At 36.9% G+C, this 13,242-nt stretch overlaps 1 protein-coding gene across 38 annotated transcripts in view; it reads right to left on the minus strand.

Annotated features, from left to right (window-relative positions):
• Positions 1-13,242, minus strand: part of Rims1 (regulating synaptic membrane exocytosis 1) — a 483,725-nt gene that overhangs the window by 52,637 nt on the left and 417,846 nt on the right. For 19 of the 38 annotated variants that reach the window (XM_085679426.2, XM_085679425.2, XM_085679424.2 and 16 more), the window contains one exon: positions 4,223-4,458. The exons of 12 other annotated variants lie outside the window; for them this stretch is intronic. In XM_085679426.2, coding sequence (XP_085535552.1) covers positions 4,223-4,458 — 236 coding nt within the window. The remainder of the gene's footprint in view (positions 1-4,222; positions 4,459-13,242) is intronic. 7 more of the 38 variants (XM_085679423.2, XM_085679434.2, XM_085679436.2 and 4 more) reach the window with 1 other exon arrangement.

Raw genomic sequence — 13,242 nt, forward strand, 5'->3', positions numbered from 1 at the left:
GTGCAAGTAGGAATTTTCCCAGATTGTGGACTGCCCACAGCAATGCCTTCCTGCATGAGAGACAAAAGAGCCGCTACAGGTGCAAGGAAACAAACTTTTTAAAAACATATGCTTTTTTAAAAATTTCTTTACACACTTCATTCAAATTTAGATAAGGTTTAACCAAGAGCTTTATCCTGATCGTATGAATCCCTTTTTAAAAATTCCTTGAAAATTTGTTTTTAGCTCTATTTGATTAGTTGAAGGTATTAAGCATTACTGGTACTTAAATTCACTATTTGAAATTTTTCTTGTTTATACATTATTATATTTGTCTAATAAAAAAGCTACTGTGCTCTTAAAGCTTATTTCTACATTAATATTGGATAATGCTGTAGGGATTATTTTAAAATTTTAATATTATTAAAAATTAAAATGTTCTATCAGAATAAGTACTTATGTAATTAAAGTTTATACATTGTTACTTACATAAAAATATATTTTTATTTACACAAATAAAGTTATACAAATATGTATTACAATTACTAAATTTAAATTGCAAATTAATGAATAATATTTCAATAAATTGTGTACTATATAAATTTTCTGTGCTCTTTGATTTTTGAAAGTAATGTTACATGATTTTTAACAAAGATTCAAAATACTCTTATGTGTATACTTGCTGCTGTAAAAATAAAACCAGTAAATGATGCACTTAAATCAATAAATACAGATGCCCCATCTAAAGTCCATTTCTGAATGCTTCTCATTTTCCAAACTGTCTGTCATCTGTGACAGTACAGGTGAGCCAACTGCAATCCAGGTTCACTGCAAGAGGTCCTAAACCAACTCTGATTTCTATGGTAAACACAATTAGACATTTATATTGAATACAAGTTCTGGGTTGTTTCAATGTATTAGTAGTATGCATTGTCTCCTTACAACAATCAATCAGCTTACACCATTACAAAAGCTTCTATGACTATTTTACAATGAAGTCTCTCTGAAATCCATGTCTAGTTAAATATTAATGGTTTCATTTTATAGAAAAATTCAAGTCAGTAATACTAGACTTGATGCATACTAGGTAAGGAATGGGGAATAAGAGTCCTAGAGAAGTGTTTAGAAGAAACCTTTAAAAGACAAAAGTACTCTACAAAATTTTAATTACAAAAGTTGCCATATTCCATAAAGGGTGGGCTAAAAACTAAGAGATGTGGAAATCCCAGCTGGGTACAATGGGGAAATTAAAACAAAGCAGTGATTATTGGGCAAGGAAGAAACCCAGAAGCATAAATCAAATGGTGATCATAGAACATGAAATCATAAATAAAGAAATTACTTAAAATTTTAGTAAATAAAAATACAAGTGACAAAATAGCTTTACTGAGGGAGAAGAAACCATGAATCCAGGATGGGAGAAGGAGGAAAATAGGCTTTGTCTGAGGTCAGAGGAAAAAACAACAGTATTACCAACATTTGCCATTTGTTTTAGTAAAATCAGAAGGGACTAAGGACACACTATTAGCACAATTAAAGAGTTGACATATTTATTAATTCAAGTAATCCCCTTAAAGAAAATCATGAAATTTTATATCTGGGAATCCCATGGGAGGATGCCCAGTCCAACTCACTGCTGGTGATCGGAGCAAACGGGTCAGTAAGGGAGGCAACAAGGCAGAGATGTTTGCCATCTTGTCTTCATAGCCTAATATGCTTTTTGTTGTAGAAGGAGCGGCCGGCTGTGTTCCTGCCCACCACCCGGCTAGCTTTACCTGAAATAATTACACGGAAACTGTATTTTTTTTAAACACTGCTTGACCCAATAGTTTCAGCCTCTTATTGGCTAACTCTCACATCTTGTCTTCAACCCATTTCTAATAATCTGTATGTCACCACGAGGTGGTGGCTTACCAGGAGCATTCTAACCTGTGGCTGTCTCAGAGAGGAGAGTCATGGCGACTACCTCACTTCCCTTCTTTCCAGCATTCTGTTCTGTCTACTCCACCCACCTACGTTCTGACCTATCAGGCTAAGCAGTTTCTTTATTAATTAGCCAATGAAAGCAACAGAAATACATAAGACTCTCCTACATCAGCTTTTTACACCTATTCATTGCAACCACATTTCTTAAAGCAGTGTACTATATATAGAAGTTATTAATAATAAGTGTTTCCTGGAAGGTAGGTCATATGTGAAAGTCAATACATGACCACAGTTAGAATCAAATTAAAGTAGTAAAGCAAGTGTTTCTATATTATTTAAACGTATTACCTAAGAAGATACATCTTAATAGGTTGTATGGAAATTTAAAAAAATAATTTTCAGCCAGTAAAGGAGCTAACTAGAGGGAGGAGGGAGAGCAACATAGAGAGAAGTAGGGGCAGGGGCAGAGGTTAGTAAAGAGAGGGTCAGGAGAAGGCTACATACAGAGAGAAGGGGGGAGAGGAATGAATGAAAGAAGAGGGGAGAGAGACAGAGGAATAAAAGAAAGAGGGAGGAAGAGAGAGAGAGAGAGAGAGAGAGAGAGAATGAGAATATTTCCAACCTGTAGCATTTCACATAAGAAATACAGGTTTCTTTATATGGCATCAAATAACATTTCTACTTAACCCAAGTGATAACATTTTTTCTTTAAAAAAAAAAGTAGTAGCTGGGTGGGTGGTGCATGCCGTTCATCCCAGCACTTGGGGAGTAGAGCCATATGGCTCTAGATCCACTATATAGATCTCTATATAGCAAGTTCCAGGACATCCAGGGCTATGTAGAGAGACTCTGTCTCAAAAATATTACTTATTTTTGTGTGTTCCTATGTGTTTGTGCACATGCACATAGATGCACACATGCCAGAGCCTGCAAGTAGAGGTCAGAGAACAACCCAGATGGTTGGTCTTATCCTTCCACCATGTACATACTGGGGAATGAACTCAAGCCATCAGACTTTGGCTGCCAGTACCTTTATACCAGCCAATCCCTTCACCTTGACTGTGAAGTCTGATAATCAAAGTCAAGCCTTTCTCTACACTTTACCCTACAAAGCCTAAGTACACAGAGGCTTTGTACCATTAAAAAAGTTGCTAGAAAATAACACATAGGGGAACTGTTGCTTGCTCTACTCCTCTTAAGACATCAAACACCAAGGAAGACAAGTGATCATTCTTAACAACACAGAAAAGAGCAACTTAATCCACCAGGATGCTAAACAATCTGGTTCTTTATATTCTTGGGAGGTTCAGACCTTCTTCCCATAAGTTACATGCACTAGTTCAATGTTTAAATGGCTGAAAAAGTCTTCCAATTTATTTGTCAACACAACCCAACAATATGCTGTTTAACGTAAATATTCTAGAGTGCCAAATAGCTTTAAAATTTCATGGAAAACTTCTTATGTAAGTAAATATTGTGACCACAATTATTGTTACTGAGGAAAAATGGGAGCAACAATTTCAATTACAGGAGGAGAAACAGGCTGTCATGTTAAATTGTTCCACAATTTCTCTTACAATTGCTTTGACTTAATATTGAGTGAGTATAGGAATGGTTTATGCAATATGGAAAAATCAAATGTGAAATTTTAAGCCATGCTTTCTTGTATTTTGAAATGAAAAAGTCATCAATGCCCCTTGTTTGGGCGTGTGCACATACAAGCAAACCCTCAGGATACAACTCTTTTAAGATTTCAAGCCATAGAAAATGCTGGAAACAAACATCTTTTGCAGGAATCCACTGACCCATTTTTCTTAAGGAAATACTGCCTCTGGGTTTCTACTTGCACTGAAACCGTAACAAACAGAGCTCAATCGTATCCTCACAGAACCTATCCTTCAAGTTGCACAACTGACCTTTGCCACAAAAATATTACAGGCATCCATGGCCTCAGAGGCGCACAAGTGCATGATGGAACATTTTGAAACAAAGAATTGTGTTGCTTTTCTTGTATGAGAACCAATTTAGATGTCAAACACTTCTTTGCATTTCCTTGCATATTTGCAAACATGGCTTTTAGTATTACATTTTTCACTTAAAGGAAAATAATCGATCACTTTACAGGCTAACAAACGATACCTTCTTCAATGAGCTGCACAGAAGAAAAATTAAGACCATGTATTTAGCAGATTTTTCAGACACAGAAAAGAGAAAACTGAATGCATGCACAATCCTGTCTCAGGTCCTGGCATGAAGACCGCAACCCGGGCATCTCCAGCACAACGCGCATGTGCGAGGTGGAGAGCACTGTACTCACCCGTCTGGCTGAGCTGCGATGTGCTTCTGCTTCTTCGAGAGACGATGGCGACCACTTTGGCACTCAGGCTGGATCTCCGCTTCTTGCCGCCTGCTCCAACGGTCCCCACAGCAGTGTCGGACTGGCTGCCGTCATTATGCTCCAGTGTGTACATCTCTCCACTGACACTGGTGCTCTTGATGATGGCTCTTCCTGACGTCCCCATCCGTCTGCCTTGCATTTTGGGGGTAAATGAACTATATTTACAAAGTAAAAACATATATGCATCCATAAATTACAGGTCAGCATAACTGAAACTATAAAACTAAGCTATTTTTTTTGACGTAATCCAGATACATCTTTTTTTTTTATTTTCAGGTGAAAGAGCCAGCTGAGTGGTAGCCCTACTATATCAGTTTTAAGATTACATCACTTTTCTTTCTTAAAATATTCCTTTTATGTGCATGAGTGAGGGCTAGAGAAGACCTGTGTGTGTACCAAGAGCCCATGGAAGTCAGAAGAGGGCATCAGATGCTCTGGAACTGGAAGTTACAGATGGCTGTTAGCTGTCATATGAATGCTGGGAATTGAACCTGTCGGGTCCTTGACGAGAACAGTAAGAGCTCACAACTGTGGAACCAACCACGTCTGCCTACAGCCCCATTACTTTTCTTAAGATGATTGCAGGGCACAGATTGAGCTATGACATTTAAACACAGAAGTAGTTATGGCATGTCTTCCTTCTTTTCCTTTTTTCTTCCTTCCTTCCTTCCTTCTTTCCTTCCTTTCTTCCTTCCTTCTTTCTCTCTTTCCTTCCTTCCTTCCTTCCTTCCTCCCTCCCTTCTTTTCTTTTCTTTTCTTTTTCCTTTTCAGACACGGTCTAACTTTGTGGCCCATGCTGTCCTAGAATTTGCTAAGTACAACAAGCTGGCCTCAAATTCACAAAGATCCACCTGACTCTGCCTCCCGAGTGCTGGGATTAAAGCTGTGGACCAAACACCACAGTGCCTGCCTCGAAGTTATAGACTTTTAAACACAGCAAAAAGAAATATCTCCAGTGCTGTCCCTAGGAAAGAGTAAACAACTCATAATGTTCTGAATCTTCGTGTGACGAAGACCATCTCGGCCATCACATATTAGTCCTTTCATTTTTTCCTTCTTACTTTGCAATACAAAGTCCACATTATAAGTAACACGGGATCGTTAATAGAAATACCTACATTTTATGTTAATAATAACAAATCCTAGTCTTTCTATGAATAATAAAATAAAACCAGTGAGGCTTTGTAACTTATTTGTGTACACCTACATGATGTCATTTAAATTAAAGGAAAACTATTAAAATATGCGTTCAGGAAGATGGAAGGGAGTGACCAGAAAGATCAGAAAGATTGGGGCTTTTGAATTACAGGACTTGCATACTAATAACTGAGAATGACATTTTTTTCAAGACAGGGTTTCTCTGTAGCATTGGAGCCTGTCTGGAAATAGTTTTTGTAGACCAGGTTGGCCTTGAACTCACAGAGATCTGCCTGCCTCTGCCTCCCTAGTGCTGGGATTAAAGTCATGCACCACCACCACCCACAAAACTGTCTTTTGATATGAACTGTTTAGAATATTTAACCTTTAGCTGCACTACCTTCACAGGACAACATCAGAATTGAGCAATATGAAGACATTTTGAGGTGTCGGGGTCAGTCTCAGGACCTCAGACATGCTAGACAGGTACTCTACCACTGAATTTTGCCCACCTCCAATCAGCAATGAGGCTATTATCTCCAGTCTTGTTACAAACAAAACTTTTAAAGTTTTAAACCATTTGCAGATTTCAGCTTTTGTAGCTTGTTTTTCAAAACACTGATGAGGATAGAAATACATCTGAATGGTCAAACGTTGACTTGTATGTGGTCTATATTAGCAGCTCTAACCGAAACAGCAAGCACGGGGCTGACATGAGTCTGCACAAGGTCCTCTGTGCATATATTGCAGCTTTTAGCATAGTATTTTTATAGGACTCCTGACTCAGAGAATAAGTGGGTCTTTGACTCTTGTGCCTGCCATTGGAATTCTTCTCTTTCTGCTGGGTTGCTTTGTCCAACACTGATATGATAGTTATTTTATCGTTTTTGCTTGTTATCTCTTAGAAGTCTGCTCTTTTCTCATGAGAGAAAAAGAGTGAATCCAGAGGGGAGGAGACGTGGGGTAGGAACTGGGAAGAGCAGAAGGAGAGGAAACTATAATCAGAATATATTGCATGAGAAAATAATCTATTTGCAATAAAAGAAAAAATATTGAATAAAAAATAACAACAGCAGCAATAAATCTTTGAATACGTGTTATCACAGTGCCCTCATGAATTTATTTGAATGGATTATAATTCTATATCCTCTTTAGGCATACTCTTGCTATCTCCATTTCCTATTATCTGTGTTTGACTTGCCCAATTCTGTGGTGGATCGATATAAACTGTCAAGCTTGTTCAACTTCTCGATCATAAATTATGCACCTTAAACTTATTACTAAGAAATCAACAGCATTGCATCTACCATTGTCCATATGTATGTTCATGAGTATGCATATGCATGTGTACATGTGTGTGTCCATTTGTGCATGTGTATGTATCACGTGTGCACATGTGTATGTTTATGTGTGTATACATGTAGGTTTTCATGTGTGTACATATGTACGCACATATAAGTGTGTGCATGTGTTCATGCGCATGTGTGTGTGTTCATGTGTATGTGTGTGCAGGTGTATGGAGGACAGAGTCAACCTTGCATTTACTTTTTCAGGAACTCTCTACTCAGCTTTCTGAGAGGGTCTCTCATTGGAGTCTGAGGCTCACCAATTATCCTAGGCTGGTTGGCCAGAGAGCTCAGGAGATTTGCCTGTCTAGATTTGCCCTCCCAAATTCTGGGATTTAAAAGATGCCTTGCTGGGTTCCTATGCACGTGATGAGAATCAAAGTAAGCTCATCATGCTTGTGTGTCAGCCACTTCATCAGCTGAACCACCTTCCTAATCACCCACTAGTTTTTGGTTTTGTTTATTTGTATTTTAACACATTATATTCAATGGTTTTTCAAGTCTCTCTTTTTAATTATTTTCAATTTTATAGTAAGGTATAGTGTAGGCAAATAATTATAATAAGGAATGAACATGTATCTGATTTCTCTTTATTATACCCAAAAATGGAATTCTATTATTGCTATCAACTTATTTTTTAAAAATTATAATTTCATTACTCCTTGGTCTTTTGGCTAAGATCAACTATGAAATGTCATTTCACCATCAGAAGTACTGTGAAACTCAAAGCATCTTCCCTTAAGCCAGAGAGAAGATAAAAGTTAAATCAAATGCCTCTAAGCATATTTGTATTGTGAAATATATTTAGGATAAGCTGAGAGGGTTCAAAACTTTTTATGAATATTTGATTATAGCAATGAAATATTTTACCATGCTGACAAATGTTTTTGGAAGAGCAAAAATTTGAGTAGCAGTGGTACCATTTGATAGGTCTACATTTTTAAGTTATGGTAAATAATTCTATAAAAAATTTAAATTATTTCTCCTTGAAATCTGAAGTAGTTGCTTAGATGCTTACAGAAATTTTTATATAAAAATATCTATAGCTCTCTAAACGTCTTAGAACACCTGTGCTGTTCCATAAGAGAGGTCAGGCAATTTCAGTTCTACTGACCTACCAACATAATCAGTCAGATTCATGAATGCAAGTTTAAGGTTTTAATAGAAATATGCTTTCTACGACACAATGCCCCATTTCTCAACTTTATTCACTATGCTTCTGTAGCTCTCCACAAAAGGATGGTAAGCCCCTATTGCTGAAGACAATGATTACAAAAAGTCATTGAAGATGGAGAAGTCTAGCTGGTGCGTACCTAGAGCCTTCACCCTACTGACTCGTGGTCATGTGACTGGAGGCTACTCTGCACTTTACCAAAGGAGAAAGGTACATGATTCCAGCTACAAGCCCTTTTGTGTACAATGGTGACCTCCAAGACGCACTAGTTCAATGGTGGCAAAAATCTTGTGGGAGTAACCAATATCTGATCCAATTTAAAGTCCACTCCATGAGACAGAATTAATTCCCCAACATACTCAGTTGACCAAGAACCTGAAACTATTATAGACAGGGACGTATGGGAAAATCAAATACTATTGTTATGCTCAAAGAACATAGGAATAAAATTATTCCTAGGGACATTCTGCCAAGCTCAGATCAATGTCTTGCTCAAAGAGACGTTTTCTTGCTGCAGATGAGAACTAGAGAAGAACACACGCAATGAACAATGGGCAGAGAGTCTGAGACCGTGGAATGCTCAGAACTTGTAAAACTTGATTTCAGCCAAAAGGCTGAGAAGTGATCAATTATTTCCTTAATGAAAGTTGAGAGCAATAATAGAATTCCATTTTATGGACATAATTAGGTGAACATATACATGTTAATTTAATTGACTGAGTTCATTGAGTTGAAAACATAATTTCAATGAAGAAGCTGGGATTTTTTCCACAAATCACTCTCCTCAGGCCTCAGGGAACCCTGTGGAAGAGGAGGCAGAAAGAGGGTATTGGGTCAACAAGGTCATGGAAACACAGAAGGACACAGAGACCATGGTAGCAAGCATAAAAGATGCACAGGACTGGGCCCAATAGGGTCCTAGTGCTGAGAGGTGGAGTGGACACAGCTCCCCTCCTGTCCCTAACACAGATGTTAACTTTGCTTGAAAACCACTTCAAGGGAATCTCACTGGGCATACAAACCACTGTAAGGGCAGGCTTCATGCCCAGCAATAGATCAACAACACAAATGAACTCAACGACATTTTTGAAGATGGTTTTATAATGGTCTGTTAGGGTTTTTCCCCTTTCCAGGTCCTTTGTGTATATATTATGGTTTTGTTACTGTGTTTATATAGGACATACGTTTGTGAACATGTGTGTACCTCTGCATCTATGTGAGCTGCTTACGCCTTTTCTTAAGAGCCTTTACTTTTTTTCTTACAGGAGTTTTCTATACATCTTCCTCATCTTTTGTCATTTTACAAACCTAAACTTTGTGTTAGGTTTGTTTTTATAAATTTGCGAAAACTGGCTATCAAAGTCACCACTGTAACACATAAGATCAGGTTCTTACTGGCCTAGAGCACGTTTTCCAGATCTGAATTCATATCAGCAACCATTCTCTCACTCCAGCCATCCTCTTGATTTTCTGCAATGATTGTATGCACATGAGGGCATGAGCCTGCCTGTGTGTATAATTACACATTTCTGAGATCATCCTTAAGGCTAGCTGCCATTCTGTTGTTTTTCTCTTTAACAAGCTAATTAAAACATTGGCATTTTCCTCTGCTTTTCTTTATCTGAAATCCTCACCTTGAAAATTTGTTTTAAAAATCACTAACCCCACATCAGACAAGGGTCTCATCTCCAAAGTATACAAAGAACTCAAGAAATTGGTCATCAAAAGAACAAATAATCCAATAAAAAAAATGGAGTACAGACCTAAACAGAGAACTCTCCACAGAGGAATCTAAAATGGCTGAAAGACACTTAAGAAAATGCTCAACATCCTTAGTCATCAGAGAAATGCAAATCAAAACAACTCTGAGATTCCATCTTACATCTGTAAGAATGACCAAGATCAAAACACTAATGATAACTTATGCTGGAGAGATTGTGGGGAAAAGGGAACACTTCGGCATTGCTGATGGAAGTGCAAACTCATACAGCCCCTTTGGATATCAGTGTGGCAATTTCTCAGAAAATAAGGAAACAACCTTCCTCAAGACCCAGTAATTCTACTTTTGGATATATATCCAAAGTATGCTCAATTGTACCACAAGGACATGTGCTCAAATATGTTTAAAGCAGCATTGTTTGTCAGATCTGAAAACCATTGTTTTCAGCATTGTTTCAGCCAGAATCTGAAAACAACCTAAATGCCCCTCGACTGAAGAATGGATAAGGCAAATGTGGTACATTTACATAATCGAGTACTAAACAGCAGAAAAAAAAATAATGACATCTTGAATTTTGCAGGAAAAATGGAGCTAGAAAACATCATTTTGAGTGAGGTGATCCAGACCCAGAAAGACAATTATCACATTTACTCACTCATAGGTGTTTTTTAAACTTAAAGCAAAGAAAACCAGCCCACAAATCACAATCCCAGAGAATCTAGACAACAATGAGGACACAAAGAGAGACATATATGGATCTAATCTACATGGGAAGTAGAAAAAGACAAGATCTCCTGAGTAAATTGGGATCATAGGGACCTTGGGAGAGGGTTGAAGGGGAGGGGAGAGGCAGGGAGGAGATCAGAGAAAAATGTAGAGCTCAATAAAAAATCAATTTAAAAAAAAGTGTGGAACTCCGATTAAAGATGTCCATATGTAATACTTGGGCTAAATCAGCTGTGATGTCCAAGAAGGGCATGTGATGAGTTTGCTCACCTCAGCCTTGTCTTCCCTTAATCTCCCCATCTAGTGCTGAGACAGAATAGCATCTTCAGTTTTCCTTTAAACAACTTTGACTTTCATTCTCACTTTGGGTTAAATTTGGTTTAATTTCTAGCAATTGACTGGTGGAGGCTCTAATTTTGCTTTGTTAGTGACTTTTCAATTTGTGGTGACAACAACAGTGGATCTATCTATAGATGAGGAATTTTGGGTATCAGACAGCAAAGATATATTGATGGTTGGTTGATAGATGATGGAAAATCAGGCTTGTTGGCTTCCTGAGTGGTCTGTTTGTTTACATACTAGCAAAAATTTACATCATTAAGAAAACCATCTTGTACACACTGAATAAAGAATAGTCCTATGAAGCATGGCGTTGTGCTTTGGTATAACAGATATGTGACAAAAATGAATGTTATATTCATGGAAAATTATCTTTTGTGTATGTATGTTTGCCTGCAGGATGTTATGCATTTTCATGCCTAGTGCCCTCAGAATACAGAAGAGGGCATTGGGTTCCCTGAAACTGAAGTTACAGATTGTTTTCAGCTTACGTGGGTGCTGGGAATCAAACCTGGGTCCTCTGGAAAAACAGCTAAAGCTCTTCACCAATGAGAAATAATTTTAATTGTTGATAAAAACATTGTATAATAAGTGTGTCTTTGGGAAACTACTCAAGCATATTAGACAGCAAGGAACTTACATTTAATGGAGGTTGTTTTGTAATCTATACAAATTAATATCTATCTCTATAATTCCAATAAAAAACTGAAGAGTCTTTATAGAGTAAATACAACTTCACGTGCTTTGAATATTTTAAAAGTAAAATCCATTCTTGAGAAATTTCTGACTCAGAAGAATTTCAATACAATCTGAATACTGCAAAGTGGAGATGTCAAAAATAGCTTAGTGTTTTAAAAAAAAATCCTGTTTATGAAACTATTTCTAGATTTCAGGTCACATCAAGAGGAAAGTTAAAAATCAAAACGGGCACCAGGAAGCACTGATGGAAATCTGGAGAAACTTTTACATTTAACACTGATAGTGGGAATGTTCAACGATGGAAGTATACTTTGGAAACAACACTTTGTCATTTAGTTATATGTGAGGTTTCATATGAATTAAAAATTCCACTTAAAAGTTAGAGTCATCATAAGACCAATCAATTTCATTCTTAGAAATACACTCAAGATAGATGAGAATGTATTCAAACAAAGTCATACATGAGTATTTAAAGACATATTAGAAAAACAAAAAACAAAAACCCTTAAGTGGAAGCAACTCAAATGACCACCATCTGAAGGTAAATTAAATGAGGTGGACCCACAACAGTGTATTGAAACTACAAAAAAAAAGTATGAACAACTGATTGATGTTAAAATACAAACGAATTCAAAAGCATCCTATGTGGAAGAAACTAGGGAAAATGACCATGCACTGCAAAAATTCATTTCTGTAAAATATCTGAGTGTGGAATTCAGAAAGAGAGGCTTCATGGCATTGGTTTTTCATAAAGGAGAAATATTTGGTAAACTGTTGGTATTGTATGAATTTACTTGGGAGATGATGGAAATCATACCATCAGATGTGAGCGCTGATGCATGTACTCCAAACACTGGTGCACATTTTCAGAATGAGTTTCATAACATCTTAACTTAAAATAAACAGCCTTGTATCTTTCCTAGATTTTGCTAGTGGGCATATAACTATATAGTGTTATTTTAGAAATTCCTAATTTTTTTCCCCTGGAATTCCTGTCTAAGCAATTATATACTAGTTTTATTTACTAAATCAATTAGAAAATATTCCAAAAATGTTTCAGTATTATGGAAAATGACTAATCTAATTTGCGCTTTCAGTGTAGTTAAAAAAAAACCCTCTGAAAATCAGTAGCACACAAATAAGTAAGCACATGGAGAATCAACAGCGAGAAAGGCCTATTCCTCCTGTGGCTGATGGCCTTAGAACCATGGGCAGGAACAAGGCCAGCCTGGAACGTATCAGAGCCTTGAGAACTTCATGAAGCTCGGTGTTATAATGCTTTGTCCTCCTGTAAGATAGTGTGTGTGTGAACACAAGTATATATGTGTGCATATACATGAAATTTGGCATGTGATAAGTAACCATAAAATGACAGGACTAGCAGAAAATCTGTACACAATCAAATGGAAAATGTCATCAGTATTGATTGGGTGATTTTATGTAACTTTTAGGAAAATAATGTTCTGAATTAAACTCTAAGATACTATCCATAGTTTTAAGAATCATTAAATACATAAAAGAAATAACAATGAGTGTACAATTGAGAGAACAACTCCAAACATTAATTTTTATGACAGACAAAAGTAAAAGTGAAACATCCTAAACTCACTGTCCATAATGTAAGTGAGAACCCATTTTGTTCCCTAGAGATAAAAAAAAACACTAATGGGCCATATAAGAAAATCTAATGTATAACTTTACGTGACAGATTTTTGTTGCATTATTCCAGTGCAAAAAGGCTTAGGCAAACATTTGTGACAGATTAAAGAAAAAAGACAGGAACTATGATCTCCTCTCA

This window comes from Myodes glareolus, chromosome 18 (genome assembly GCF_982192425.1).
Source record: "Myodes glareolus chromosome 18, mMyoGla1.1, whole genome shotgun sequence".
Lineage (NCBI taxonomy): Eukaryota > Metazoa > Chordata > Mammalia > Rodentia > Cricetidae > Myodes > Myodes glareolus.